The 15,042-nt window shown below is 57.1% G+C and overlaps 1 protein-coding gene across 7 annotated transcripts in view; it reads left to right on the forward strand.

Moving 5' to 3' along the window:
• CFAP74 (cilia and flagella associated protein 74) overlaps positions 1-15,042 on the forward strand; it is an 84,220-nt gene that overhangs the window by 33,837 nt on the left and 35,341 nt on the right. For all 7 annotated transcript variants that reach the window (XM_055382619.2, XM_055382653.2, XM_055382656.2 and 4 more), the window contains exons 11-18: positions 146-347; positions 2,479-2,634; positions 3,941-4,114; positions 5,149-5,267; positions 8,971-9,037; positions 9,794-9,883; positions 12,255-12,419; positions 13,189-13,348. In XM_055382619.2, the coding sequence (XP_055238594.2) occupies positions 146-347; positions 2,479-2,634; positions 3,941-4,114; positions 5,149-5,267; positions 8,971-9,037; positions 9,794-9,883; positions 12,255-12,419; positions 13,189-13,348 (1,133 nt within the window). The remainder of the gene's footprint in view (positions 1-145; positions 348-2,478; positions 2,635-3,940; positions 4,115-5,148; positions 5,268-8,970; positions 9,038-9,793; positions 9,884-12,254; positions 12,420-13,188; positions 13,349-15,042) is intronic.

Below are 15,042 nucleotides of genomic sequence, written 5' to 3' on the forward strand. Positions count from 1 at the left end.
GCCAGGCGCTGTCTCACCTGGGGCTGCTGGGCAGGACCGGAGCCCCCAGGAGGGCGCTAGGGAGGGGCCTCTGGGCGCCGTCTCACCTGGGGCAAGGTGGAGGCAGGGGGCCTCTTGCACTCATCTGAGAAACGACTCCACGCAGGGCCTTTGAGGAGGAGCAGAAGCTCAGAAAGCAGGAGATTGTCAGTCGGATTCTGAAAGAGGAGGCTGAGGAGGAAAAGAGGAAGAAACAGCATCCCCCGACCAGTGCCAGGCACCGGCCGACCCTGAGGGACAAGACCTGGAACTACATTTCTGACTTTTGCAAGGAGAAGACCACAGTCCCAACCAACACGTACACACTGGTGAGCAAAACGCCTTCACAGAAGCCGCACACCTGTGGAGGGCACTTCCTGTAGACAGAAGCCGCACACCTGTGGAGGGCAGGTGGGGCCTCAGGGCTCAGGTGTGGCGAGACATCCTCTGAGGACCTCAGCACCATGGCCACCTGCAGGGGGTTGCTGAGCCCGCTGAGTGGCCGCCACTCAGCTCAAGGACAAGGGGACAAGACCCACTACGGACCCACCACATGAGAGAGGCCCACGGCCGCAGCATCCCCAGCAAGGGTCCAGTGTCCTCCTGGTCTCGGTGTGCCCACCAGACCCTGTGTCACCCCCAGCAGTGTTGCTGCCCACCAGGCTGGGACCACCTTGCCTGGCCCTGTAGAGAGCTGGGTCAGCCGCCTGCCAGGGAGATGTGCACAGCCGTTCAGACCACATGCCTGGGATCACCGTGCTACAAAGCACTCCTGATAGCACCTAGAGGATAGCTTTCCTATCACTCATTCATTCACTCACTCATCCTTTATTTGTTCACTCACTCATTCTTTCTTCATTCATTCACTCACTCATTCTTCATTCACTCATTCATTCACTCATTCATTCACTCATTCACTCATTCTTTACTCATTCCTTCATTCATTCACTCACTCACTGATATTCATTCACTCATTCACTCATTCATTCACTCATTCATTCGCTCACTCATTCACTCATTCATTCACTCACTGATTCACTCATTCATTCATTCACTCACACATTCACTTATTCACTCACTCACTCACTCACTCATTCACTCACTCACTCACGTCCAGGGCCTGCTTGGTGTCCACTGCTGCTGCAGGCAACTGGCTTTAGTTGGGGGAATGTATTTCTAGTTTACCTTTCCCTAAAGGTGTGGGGTAGGGACGATGGTCCTCTCCTGAGTCTGGCACAGTGCTGCAGTCTCTGCCCTTGTGTACCCCAAAACCTGAAGGTCAAGGTCACTGCTGCAACCGATGCCCTGCTGGGAAAGAGCAAGCCTTGGGCTGCCTCAGCTTTGGCCTCCACAGGGTCTCTGCGGTGCCCCTCAGGGCACCAGAGAAGGTCCTTTCCTGCTACCCAGGTTCCCAGTGCCTGGGCCGAGCCTCTGCCCCATCCACCCCTCACTGCCCGTCTCACGCCGGGGCCTTTGCACCTGCCGATCCCTCTGCCGGGAGCACCCTGCTGCGCCTCCTTGCTCCAGAGAAGCCTCCCCTGCCCCCACCCCCACCCGTGAGCTGCTCCCCGTGATTTTCTGTGGCACCACCTGTGTCACTATGCAGGTGACAGTGACAGCAATGCACTGGCCCCGTCCAGACTTCCTATCTGTAGCTCCATAGGACAGTCCCCAGGAAGAAGAACCCTGTCCACCCGGCCCAGTTCCCCCTTCTCCGGCAGGCCTGGGACAGAGCCGGAGCAGATGGGCAAGGCTCCGTCCCCAAACTCATTCTGAGGAAACCACCACAGCCATCCTCCCGGGGTCAGCCTGGGGCTTTTCCCAGGCATGGCTTCTATCCACAGAAATGAGAACTGGGCCAGGCGCGGTGGCTCACACCTGTAATCCCAGTACTTTGGGAGGCTAGGGTGAGTGGATCATGAGATCAAGAGTTCGAGACCAGCCTGGCCAACATAGTGAAACCCTGTCTCTACTAAAAATACAAAAAATTAGCTGGGTGTGGTGGCGGGCGCCTGCAATCCCAGCTACTCGGGAGGCTGAGGCAGGAGAATTATGTGAACCCGGGAGACAGAAGTTGCAGTGAGCTGAGATCGCGCTGCTACACTCTAGCCCAGGTGACAGTGCAAGACTGCGTCTCAAAAAAAAAAAATGAGAACAGATGAGTGCCTGAGGATCGGCGCCAAGGATGCCAGTCCGTGAATTAGAACATTTTCCTATCAAAGGAAATATTTTGCAGACTCTTCTGAGCATTGTAGAAAAATATTTAATAATGTATTAAAATACTTATATTTCAAGTAGAAAAAGTTACAAAACCGTGTGCACCGCTATCTCCATGCAGAGTACGTGAGGCAGAAGAACGGGGGCAGGCAGCGGGCCATACCGGCGGGGGCTGGGCCGAGTTTCTCTTCCCTGTTCTCTGTCATGAGCGTGTCTTCGCGATGTTCCTCTCCCCGACTGCAGGACTACGAGGCTGCTGCAGGCCCCGGGCCCTCTCGGTTGCTGGAAGTCGTTTCCAGTGAGCTTATCCAGGGGGACCCCGGGGCCAGCTCAGAGGAGGAAACGTTAGCTGAGCCCGAGATCTCTGGGCTTTGGAATGAAGACTACAAGCCATGCCAGGTACCAGCTCCTGCTCCTTTAGATGCTTGCAGACGGACCCCGGCCCTCTGTCGCCGGCTTGCCACCTCCCACGCCTGCCCCAGCCACACCAGCTGCTCTGAGGCTTCTCCTGGCTGTGCCTGCCATCTCTCGCCACCCTCTCCTGTGTGTGGAAGCCCCCCGCCTCCCTCTCCACACTCATGCCTTTCCCTCTTTGCGGAGCCTGGAGGGCACCACGCGTGCTCGACGACCCCAAGCTCCCCCTGACAGACAGCTCGGTCACCGTGGTGTAACGGGGAGGGACAGTGGGGCTCCAAAGCTGAAAGGCTGAGGGAATGACTCTGAGCTACTCCGTGTACTATTGGAGAAGCATCTTTCTAGAAGCGTGCAAACTTTCTTTGACGGCCTTTTGTAAGAAACGTGCCCCATCTGGCGCTGGGGTCCTTCTGCCTCTGAAAGAGCAGTTACAGCAAGACACGGTCTCTGCAGCAGCGTGGCTCAGGCCGTGGCCCTGTCCCACGTGGGAGGGCAACGCCCGCCACCCAGTTTCTGTAAGCATTGGCCACCTCTACTGTCAGGGCAAAAGCCACCTGGTTCTGCTGGTTCTGGGGATGCCGGGCTGACCAGGGTGGTGAACAAGACAGGCCAGGCAGAGCCACCACCTGCACACTGGGGACACCCAAGGGAGAAGGCTGCCTCTGGACAAGAGGAGGGTCCCAAGTGCCCTCCCCCACCGGGAAGCCAGGGAGGAGGCTGCCCGGCTGCCGGGCATGGGCACCAGCAGGGACAGCCCACAGCCCAGAGCCAGGACCCACGCAGAGTCCAAGCAGCTTCTGAAGGGACAGTTCAGGACTCCAGTTCTGATCTTCCTGGTTGCTGTTGTTGACCAGGGAAGTGGCTTTTCATCTGAGAAAGCCCAGTGTGTGCTGACACTGCCCGCTCGAGAAAACTGCTTCCTGCAGAACCTTTCAAAATCTTCCTCTTGTCCTGATTTAACAATCTGGAAAGTTCCCCCTCCACATCATTTCCCAGAAATCCACCTGAATCTGGAACTGTCTGCTCTTGTTTCCTGGTTTCCTCTTTTTCGGAAGTGAGGGGTCCCTGCCTTGTCAATGGAGCAGAAAGTCAGTCGGTCCCTCAGGGCCTTTCTGAGCAACTCAGAGCAACTCCCCGGGCCATGGGGCTCTTCCCAGCTCCGGCGCTGGTGGCAGCCGGTGGGGCTGGGCTGTCTGTGCTCTGCTAACCTCTACCCTCGCCTCCGAGCTGCCACCGGCGCCGCCCAGGTGGAGCTGCTAACAGCCCCAGCCTCTGTCTCTGTGACCCCCAGGTGCCCAAGGAGGATGTGGACCGAAAGCCCGTGGGCGGGACAAAGATGGACAAGGACATCCTGGCGCGCACGGTGGAGCGGCTGCGGAGCAGGGTGGTCCACAAGCAGGTGGTGTGGGGGCGTGAGTTCCAAGGACGCCCCTTCAACAGCAAACCGGAGCTCCTCCACTTCCAGGTGAGCCCGCAGCTGGGCCAGGAACGGGACAGGCAGCAGCACGGGACAGCAGGGGAGCCCTGCTGCAGCCCAACCCCTGATGCCTTTTGCTTTTTTTTGAGATGGAGTCTCACTCTGTTGCCCAGGCTGGAGTGCAACGGCATAATCTCAGGTCACTGCAACCTCCACCTCCTGGGTTCAAGCGATTCTCCTGCCTCAGCCTCCCGAGTAGCAGGGATTACAGGCGCCTGCCACCACACCTGGCTAATTTTTGTATTTTTAGTAGAGACGGGGTTTCACCATGTAGGCCAGGCTGGTCTCGAACTCCTGACCTCAGGCGATCTGCCCGCCTCAGCCTGCCAAAGTGCTGGGATTGCAGGCATGAGCCACTGCGCCCGGCCTGCCTTTTGCTTTTTAACGCTGGAAAACCCGGGGGCTTCCTCAGGAGGCACAGGCCCAAGTGTGGACCTTCTCTTCCAGGAGGTGGAGGGAGAGGGCCCCATCCCCATGGAGGGCTGGACGCCAGTCTGAGGGCCAAATCCTGAGCAATGGGGGTGCCGTGGCCCCGAAAGCCCTGTGCCACTTGGGGCAGTGGGGGTCCCCTGAACCTCGGGACAGGGATGTAGCAGGGACAGGGTGGGAACATGTGAGGCTGAGGTTGGTGCCTGGACGCCTCCACCAAACTCTGCAAGACAGAGCGGGCTGTGGGCTCCTGTATTTGACCCCAGCTCAAGTCCATCCATGGAGTCAGGGACCCACCTTGGAACCCACAGTGTCTGAGCCTTTTCTCTCACTCCTACCTGCGGGCCCCAGGAAGGCCCCGTCCTGCCTCAAGTGGCAAAGGCTCTTATGTGACAGGTTCCACCCCCAGACCTGTCCTTCACGCACCCCAGGGGCCTTCTCGATTCTGGGAGAAACCTTGGAAATTGTTCCCTGGGAACCTCTCCCTAGTTGGCAAATGCTCACCAGCGGTTACCTTGAGGCAAAGCTGCCTCGGTGCTCACAGCACAGCCCCCTCTGACCCGCTCTGAAGCTGCTACCTCGGCCTTTCCCAGGACTTTGATATTGGCAAAGTGTACAAGAAAAAGATCACATTGGTAAACACCACCTACACGATCAACTACTGCAAGCTGGTGGGCGTGGAGGAGCACCTCCGGGACTTCATCCACGTTGAGTAAGAGGACGGCTCAGACAGGGAGGGACGCGGTGCAGGGACAGCAGGAGGTTCATAGGTCCCTTCATGTTCAGAACGGCTGGAACAGGCTCTATCTGGGCATAAGCCCTCAGGTCCGATTTTCACGAAGATTTTGTAGAGGGGGCTCCTCTGTCTTCTTGTGTCAAAGTCGTCCGAGACCAAGCCCATTTCCCTTCACGAATGGCTGGAGCTTTTGCCTGGCTGCCCAAGTTTCCTTTTGTTTTTCTTTGTTTTGTTTTGTTGCCTTTTTTTTTTTTTTTGAGATGGAGTCTTGCTCTGTCGCCCAGGCTGGAGTGCAAGTGCAATGGCGCGGTCTCAGCTCACTGCAACCTCTACCTCCTGGATTCAAGAGATTCTCCTGCCTCAGCCTCCCCAGTAGCTAGGATTACAGGCACCTGCCACTACGCCTGGCTAATTTTTATATTTTTAGTAGAGACCGGGTTTTACCATGTTGCCCAGGCTGGTCTCGAACTCCTGACCTCAGGCGGTCCACCTGCCTTGGCCTCCCAAAGTACTGGCATTACAGGCATGAGCCACCACACCTGGTCAGAGTTTCCTTTTGTATTGTTATGTTTTGATGTTGACCATTCTGATAAGTTTTCCCTGGCAATTAGCCAGTGTTTTCAGTGTCAAGGTGAAAGCTGTCTTCATTTCAGCACTGCCTCCCTGAATTAAGGCCGTGCTTTCACTCTGTAACAATGTTTCCATTTGCTTCCTTGCAGACTCCACTTACCTGTGTTTTGGATCCTCCTTGCTGGTCTTTGGTGTCTACTGTTTTCCTTCTGGTTGCCTTTAATGCTTTCTGCTTTCCTTTTCTTTGTTTTGTTTTGTTTTTGACAGGGTCTTGCTCTGTCACCCAGACTGGAGTGCAGTGGTGCGATCTCAGTTCACTGCAGCCTCAATTTCCCAGGCTCCAGCAATCCTCCTGCCTCAATCAGCCTCCTGAGTAACTGGGACCACAGCTGTGTGCCACCAAGCCCGGCTAATTTTTCTATTTTTTGTAGAGACAGGGTTTCACTGTGTTTCCCAGGCTGGTCTCAAACTCCTGAGCTCAAGTGATCCACCTGCCTCAGCCTCCCCAAGTGCTGGGATTACAGGTGTGAGCCCCCGTGCCTGGCCCATTTTCTTCTTTTCTCTTTTATTTTTCTTCATTTTTCCCTCTGACGGCCTTTTCCATGTTTTCTGCAATGTTTCTTTTTCTTCTGCTCCTTAGTAACTTACTTTTTTTTTTTTTTTTGAGATGGAGTTTCACTCTTGTTGCCCAGGCTGGAGTATAGTGGCACAATCTCGGCTCACTGCAACCTCTGCCTGCTGGGTTCAAGCGATTCTTCTGCCTCAGCCTCCTGAGTAGCTCAGATAACAGGCGCCCACCACCATGTCCGGTTAATTTTTTGTATTTTAGTAGAGACGGGGTTTCACCATGTTGGCCAGGCTGGTCATGAACTCCTGACCTCAGGTGATCCGAGGCCCACCTCGGCCTCCCAAAATGCTGGGATTACAGGCGTGAGCCACAGCACCCAGCCTAACTTACTTTATTTTTAAGAAAGTTCTTTCTCTTCTACTTCCTGCTTCCCGCCAGTTTTCTCTTTGTGGACAGGTTTGTAGGTCCAGGATGGCTTTCGGATTCCCAGTTCAGGAGTTTCCACTCCCGCGAGCATTGTGAAGTGCAGCTTGTCAAAAGAGGGTCAGCAAGGGCAGGATCCTCATTCCCCCCTTGCTGCCCAGGCTCCAGAGGGGCCTCCTCTTCTCCCACCAGGCGTCTTCCTGAGGCTGCCCCCAGGGGCGCCTGGGCTCTGATGGCCCCTCCCTGAGATCAGCACTGACTCACTGGGACTTGGTATTTTCTTGTGGAGGCTGTGATGTTCTCTTTGGGGAGCTGATTTTAGGTCAGTCTTAGGGTCTTTGTTCCCGTCTCCTTCCTCTCTTCCCTGCAGTTTTTCAGACCCTCGTAGCTCTCTGTGAAGGCGGGCATGGAGAATGCATGCTGGAGGTTGGTGTTTACTTTTCACCTTATGGTTAATTTTAAGTCTGGGGGGTTCTGTGTCCTCTAGTCATGCTGAAGGCATGGGATTTCTGCAGCCCGCCTGTTTCTCTCATTGATCTATGTGGTTTCTGGAGGGCGCGTGCAGAGGTGGGTTTAGGTGGTCGCTGTGCTCTCAGCCACCGAGGCATTCCTCCCCACGCTGGGATGAGAACTTCTTATGGATGGTTATTTTCTCTCAACAGGTTGAGGCCACCACTCTCCTGCCCTCTGCCTCTTGCTGCTGGAGTGGGGGTGGCCTTGGTCCAGGTGCTGGTTTTTTTGGAGGATACCTGGCTTTCCGCCTGCTTGCTCTGAGATTCTCTCATCCTTAACGTCCCGCAGCTCTGCTGTGCGTCTGGTGTGGGCTGATTTTTCTTAGACCTCACTGTGCTGTCGAATCTGAAGATTCAGATCTTTGAACAATTTTGGGAACTTCTCAGCCCCAGCTCCCCAGGCATCGCCCCTCCCCCATTCATTCTCCAGCTCTGCCCTCCTGCTCCTCCTTTTGAAACCTCCCCGTCGGGTTGGAAATTTCTTGTCTCTTTTTCGCATTGGGTGGTGCTCTAGGTGCTGCTCGGTTCACCACTTGTCCCCTTAGTGCTGCTAATCAACGGTTGAAATTGCTCAGTAAGTTTCTTACTCAGCTGCCCTGTCTCTCATTTCTAAAAATGCCAAATTCTGTTTTGGATGAGTCTGCATTTCTTGACAGTGTCTTGTTCTTTTCTCACGTCTGGAATTCTCTATTTCTGTCTCTAACCATTTTATCTATACGTCCTCTAACATCCCCACTCCACACTTCTGTCGTCTGAAGGGTTTGGAGCTCGGCCCTGCACTCTGCTGCTGGTTTATGTGAGGCACGCACGTCCACCCTCTCGGATTCTGCTCCTCTCCCCGGCGGCTCCATCCCGGGCTCTGTGCAGTCGGCACCAAAGCATTTCCCTCCCAATTGGAGGAGCTTTGGGTTTGCTTCTGCTGGTGCCGTGGGAATGTTGCCAGCCAGGGACACATTTTACATTAAAATTTTAGCTTGTGCATTTCTAAACCAAGCACATTAGGTAAAATCCAACCTTGTGAAATCAGCCTGGCGTCAGGAATTCCTTGGGGAGATGCTCCCTCACCCTGATCTGGGCCAAGACAGACCAGCTCCCTCAAGTGGGCTGTGCAGTAGGGGCTATTTTTCTGGTTCTTTCCCTGAAAGGGGCTGAGAGGGTCCCGAGGGTCCCAGCTGTCTCAGGACTCCCAGTTCCAGCTCTCTTCCTGGCTCCTGCCCACAGCCCCCTGGTCCCATATTGGTATCAAAGCCCTAGAGCCCTGGTCCCAGGCCTGGCACCTGTGCCCAGGGGAACTGTGGCCCTCTCCGACCCATGGGGTCCCATTTCCTGGCAGTTGGCCTGGGGACTTGCCTCACGCCTTCATTGATTAACTCCCTCACTCCACAAACGTTCGCACACACTGGAGCGCCCCCTGCCTGCCAGGTACTGGTGGCAGCAGGGAATGCAGCAGATCCAGCACTTCCCCGGGTGAAGGCGGCTGGGCAGGGGGCCAGGCCCGGGATGGGGAGGAGGCCAGGAGGCCCAGCCTGACTGTGCTCTGGGTGGTGAGGCGAGCGTCTGCCCTCCGCAGCACTAACCCCCGTGTGCTATGGGTCACGTCCTGCAGCTTTGACCCCCCTGGCCCCCTGTCAGCCGGAATGTCCTGTGAAGTGCTTGTCACCTTCAAGCCCATGGTGAGTCAGAGGGGCCCGTTCTCTCTCTCGGAGAGGTGGTGGTGGGTGGAGCCTGTGATCGGGCATGGTGGCGCAGAACATGATGGGGGAAGGATGCACTTGGCCTCTCAGTGAGGATCACGCAGGCCCCTGTTTTGCTGTTTTACTTCCAAAAATACACTCAACATATTCCTGAATGCTGGGCAGAACCGCGGCGCAGCTCCTCTGGGTTAGTGGCCGAGGGCGTGCACTCTCGGGTCTAAGTCGGGAGGGCTGGGATGTTCCAGGAAGCTAGTGTCCAGCCCTCCTGAGATGCCCTCTACTGACTCTTTCCCCTGGGGTCACCCGAGCTGGGCAGGTGGCAGGCGGCCCCGGCCCAGGTAGCCACGGCACATGTAACAGGCTAAAGTTACAGGAGGGAGGTGTGTGGTGGCTTATGCCTGTAATCCCAGCACTTTGGGAGGCCAAGGCAGGAGGGTCGCTTGAGCCCAGAAGTTCAAGACCAGCCTGGGCAACATGGCGAGACCCCGTCTCTACAAAAAATACAATTAGCCAGATATGGTGGCGCATGCCTGTAATCCCAGCTAGTGGAGAGGCTGAGGTGGGAGGATCGCTTGGACCCCAGGTGGAGGTGGGTGGAGGAGGGTTGCAGTGAATCGAGCAGGTGCCACTGCACCCCAGCCTGGCCAACAGAGCCAGACCCTGTCCAAAAAAAAACAAAGAAAACACACAAAAGTTGCAGAAGCGTATTGTGGTGGGGGTTGTTTTATGTTTTAGATAAACAAGGATCTAGAAGGAAATATCTCATTTTTGGCTCAGACGGGCGAGTTTTCAGTTCCACTGAAATGTTCAACAAAGAAATGTTCGGTGAGTTCAAAGGTGTCCGAGCCAGCATTTCTCGGGGCATGCTGGCTGGGAACCCCAGTGGGGGACGGCATCTCCTGGGAGGGGGTGCAGGTTGGCGGGGGGACCAGGTGGAAGCTCCAATCTCCACCAGGGGCTGAGCCCCTTCTTCCAACAGCAGCTCAGGTGGGCCTGAGCCGAACCTTGGGTGGGGTCTCAAACGTGGGGCACTCGGACCAGCGCTGGAAAAATGAGACAAACCCTGCTCTGTGTGGAGCCCAGACTGCAGGGCCTGTGGCTCAGGAAAACCTAACATTCATCTGAGTAGGCTCCAGTCCTTCCTGCAGCTCTTGGGGGGGTCCCGCCTGATTCTTTTTAATTAAGAAAAATTTCAAGCATAGAGGAAAACAGACAGAACAGCAGAACAAGGCTCCATGTGCTGCAACCCAGACCCCGCATCCTCCCAGACTCCACATTGTCAGCCTCAGACACCTTTGCTTGGTCCATCAACTGCTATATCTGTTGTTGCTGATCCATTTCAAAGTACATTAGTAAAATGTCAACACTCCACCCTCAGAAACTTCAGCATGCATCTCCAATAAACCAGGAACCCACACATCATTGTCCCCCCGGCCCCTGCCGAGTAATTAGTCAGCTCGCACCGCACCTGCCACACAGCAAACGGCTCCTGGCTCAGCCGTGAGTGTGAGGCCCTCTGTGGCCAGCCTCGTCCAGGCTGGACTCCAGAGTGGCAGCTACGGCAGCACGAGCATCTCCCAGAGGACAGTGGGGACGTCATTATCTCCTAAGAATTCACAGGTCGAGGCAAGTCCCACAGCCCGAGCCTGCGTCAGCAGGGCAGGAAGGGGCCCATTCTTGCACTAGAGGAGGAACAAGCTGGGGCAGGCGAAGGGCAGAGGCGCGCTATGTCCCCCACCCCAGGAAGATCAGCAGACGCCCTCATGGTCACCCGTGATCCAGGCCACGCTGGCCCCAAGCCACCTTTGATGGGCACCCGTGTAACTTTCTCTGTCGCATGCTTCCTCCTTCACCGCATGTCGCCGTGGGGAGGGGTTGGGATGAGAGTCACTGATGGTGGCAGAGAGAGAAGTGTTCTCCTCTCAGTTTCTTCATAGACTCACCAGCGTTTGAGTATTTGGTGTGTTCCAGTCACTTTAGTCTCCCTTCCTCTTGGCACTCAAGTGGCCTCGCCGTGGCCCTGGCAGCCGTGGCCCTGCTTGGGTTCATGCAGGGACCACTGCCGTCCTAGGGCGCCCGAGCAGCCCCTTGCCCTGTGGCCGCCGCCTTCTCCTCAGAGCGGTCACGGTTGGGCCGGCACTCGGCTGTGCGGGCTCTTGGTGAGCCAAGACTCAGGCCCAGGACACCGAGCACCAGGGCCAGGGGCAGCAGGAAGTTCCGCCCCCGCAGACGGCCAGGCTCCAGCTCCCTCCTGCTCAGCCTGGGAGCCCAGCAGGAGTCTGGTACTGGCCTGCTCCACTCCGGATCAGCATCACGGAGCACGTGCCCGGCGAGGCCCCAGGTGTCCTGGCCAGAGCTGCCCCGGCCTCTCCTGCATTTGGTCTTTGCAGTGTCAAGTGCTCCTCCGTGACAGGAGCACCGAGACCCTCGGCTCCCCTGAGCAGGGGCTTGCTTCTCCCAGGGGAGCGTCCAGGCTGGGGACTGTAAAAACAGTAAAACCCCATCTGAACAAGGGGAGAACAGGACCCAGGCGGTGCAGGCGGGAAGGAGGCGGCCTCCCTTGGCTGGACCCCGACCGCCCTCTGCAAACCACGTCCATTTGCGTCAGTGGCCCCTGGTCCTGCCCCTGGAGCAGGAGCACAGAGTGGGGAGCCCCTGGGCCTCCAAACTCAGAGCCCAGAAAAGCCTCTCGAGGAGGGGCCATTGGGCAGAGCCGAGGTACTGCCCGGGCCTGCATCCTTAGCCAGCGCCAGAGCTTCTGTGGCCTGTGGCCCACGGCGGGCATGGTGAGGCACCCCCATGGAGGGTGTGCTTCCGTTCTGGAAGGATGCGCCCTGGGTCCCTGTATCCAGAGTCCAGCTGACCTCACCCAGGAATGACACCATCCATCCTCAGGACCTCCAAAGCCCCGTGTCCAGGCTCCTTGTTTAGGCCCTGCATCCGGGCCCTGCGTCCTCTCACTGAACCCTTGTTACTCCGTGGCGAGGGGGCTCCTGCCTTGATGTTCTTAAAACCAGACTCGCGTGCCACACCTTGTCATGAGCAATACACACCTGATTTCCGGGTTGAATCGTGTACCTGCTTGTGCAGTGCACAACGCGCACAAATGCTCAGGGCAGCCCTGCCTGGAGCCACGTGCAGGGCACCCTGTGGGCCTGGCACGGTGGCCCTGAGTTCACTCCGTGTCCTCTGGCAGCTGTCCCTCGACAAGGAGCTCATTGACTTCGGCAGCTACGTGGTAGGAGAGTCCACGTCTCGGACCATCACGCTGACCAACGCTGGGGGCTTGGGCACGACTTTCAAGTTCCTGCCAGCTTCAGAGCCCTGTGAGATGGACGACTCCCAGTCTGCCCTGAAATTAGTGAGTGTGCCACTCAGCCATGGGGGAGTGTGGGGACCTGCCCCCCAAATCCAGTCCCATGTGGGTGAACAGAGGTGACAATATGAGGGTATCAACAGTGGGCCTGGGAGAAGGAGGGCAGTGTGGGGGCCTCCTCAAATCAGCCTAAGCAGAAGAGACCAGCTTCTTCTGTAGAACACCTGCAGTCACCTGGCCTCAGGGGCAGCAGCAGCAGGACACTCCCTTTCTCAGGCACGTAGCAGCAGGGGTGCTGGCCAGCAGCTCCAGGCCCAAGGGCCCCAGGAGACCCAGCCTCCCCCGACACATCTCTGAAGCCCCAGGTGTGGCGGTGGGAGGACTGGACAGGTGCACTCCATGGCCACAGCTGCACCTGTTCCAAGTGTGAGCGCGTCTTGTCCTGTCACGGGTATGGGTGTCCCAGGGCTCAGGTGGAGAGAAGCCTCAGCCTCTAGCCAGCCAAGGAGGAAGGAGGGTTGGACCAAGAGGAAGATGCGGCTCACACTCCCAGGCTGGGGCAGCACAGCCATGCCCACCCGGCCTGGAGTGAGGGAGGCTGAGGGGTAACTCTGAGCCTCTGGGTGAGCTGCTGCTGTGATCCCACAACCAGGATGGGTGAGACGAGAGCAGGCAGCCGAGGAGGCAGCTGAGGGGCCATGCTGGAGCCAGGGTCCAGCCCCCAACACGGCCTGTCCTCATGGGAGTTCCGGCAGCTGACTGGGAAAAGGAGGTGGGAAACCTCCCAAGCCAGGATGTTGATTCTCCTCTCTAGAGCAGTCTCCTGACCTACGAAGATAAAAGCTTGTATGACAAAGCCGCCACCAGCTTCTCTGAGCAGCAGCTAGAGGGCACGGAGTCCTCCCAGGCGGACCTGCAGAGCCGGAAGGAGCTGGAGAAGCTGGACAAGGAGCAGGAGGAGGAGCAGCCCGCAGGTGAGCCAGGCTGCCAGGCCAAGCCGGGGTGGGCGGGCGGTGAGGGCCTCAGGGCAGCATTCCAGGGGGTTGAGGGGCCCAGGGGAGGGCTGGAAAGTAGAGAATTTTCGCAGGCCTTCGATGTTAAGTGACGGTTAAGCAAGAAAATATTCATATGTGCCACTAAGTGTTGTTTTTGGAGTGGACTGAAATGTACATTCACGTTGACGCTAACCGAAGACTTGAAGGCACCTCCAGCATTGGCCCAGCAGGCCCAGTACGGGCGGGGCCGCACGGGGCGGGGAAGAGGCTCTGCGGTGCCCCCTGGAGAGTCCGGGCTGCGGGGGGCTTCTGTCTAGCTCTGCAGCTGTGGCTGTTGTTAGACGCGCACCAGCGGGGAGAGGTGCTGAGAAACGGGCGGGCCCTGCCCTCCCCATGCCTCCTGCCCTGCAGCCCGCCGCCATCGGGAATCGCTTGCGTCTCCTCCTTGCTTCTCTTGATCGTTTTCCCACATACGCATCGAGATCCAGAAACCTCCGTCCTCCTCCTGTCTGTCTTCGCGTGGTGCGCGTTCCGCACGCCCTGCAGCTCAGCGCGGAGCTGGGCCGGTTCTCCACAGCCTGTGTGAGCCGCACTTCCGGTGTGAGCCGCACTTCCGGTGTGAGCCGCACTTCCTGTCCTCACCACTGCGTGGCGTTTCCTTTCCTGAGAGAGCCTCGGGTTCTAGATCCGTCCTCCTGCCAGTGTGCACTTGGGAGCGTTCGTGGTACACACTGTTGCGAAGGCAGCCATTCTGCACTGCCCCTTGGCCTGTGTGTGAGTTCCCACAGGGCACGTGGCTGGGGCTCATGCCTGCATCACAGGGCATAGCCAGCCTCACTGGCATCAGCTAATACCAAAGTGAGTTCTTTTTCTATTGAGACAGGGTCTCACTCTGTCGCCTAGGCTGGAGTGCAGTGGTGCAGTCACAGCTCACTGCAGCCTCGACCTCCCGGGCTCAAGCAATCCTCCTGCCTCAGCTCCTGAGTAGCTGGAACTATAGGCACGCACCACCGCACCTGGCTAGTTTTTGTATTTTTTTGTAGACACAGGGTTTCGCCATGTTTCCCAGGCTGGTGTGGAACTCCTGAACTCAGGCTGTCTGCCCACCTCAGCCTCCCAAGGTGCTGGATTACAGGCATGAGCCACCTCGCCCAGCCCACCGAGTTCTTTTTCAAAGTGGTTGTGCAAGTTTACACTCCCACCAACAGTGTACAAGACTGTGCTGTCCAGCGTGGCTGTCACTGCCACATCTGGCTATTTAAACTTAAATTGATCCAAATTAAATAATAGTGAAAATTCAGGTCCTCCTCCACAAGGGCCACATTTCACATGCTCCATAGCGACCTGTGGGCAACGGCTGCCCTACTGGACAGCCCGGAAGCCCAGCTCTGCCTGGTCACAGAGGGTCCTACAGGGCCACACTGGGCTTGAGGGCTTTGCTTCACATCCGCAGGAGCACGAGGTCACACGGCCCGGGGCTGCGTGTCTGGGGGGCCTGCACCACGGTCTGCTGTTGAGATGTTGCTTTTTGGTTTCCCAGATCACCAGTGAGATTGCGTGTCTTTCCCTGGGCCCATTTACAAGTTGTATTTTCTTTGGTGTGACATCTCTGTTTAAGGCTATCCCTTGTTCTTCTGTGGGGTTGTCTGTCTTCTTCTCATTCATTCACAGGA

Source organism: Gorilla gorilla, chromosome 1 (genome assembly GCF_029281585.2).
Source record: "Gorilla gorilla gorilla isolate KB3781 chromosome 1, NHGRI_mGorGor1-v2.1_pri, whole genome shotgun sequence".
NCBI classification, from domain to species: domain Eukaryota; kingdom Metazoa; phylum Chordata; class Mammalia; order Primates; family Hominidae; genus Gorilla; species Gorilla gorilla.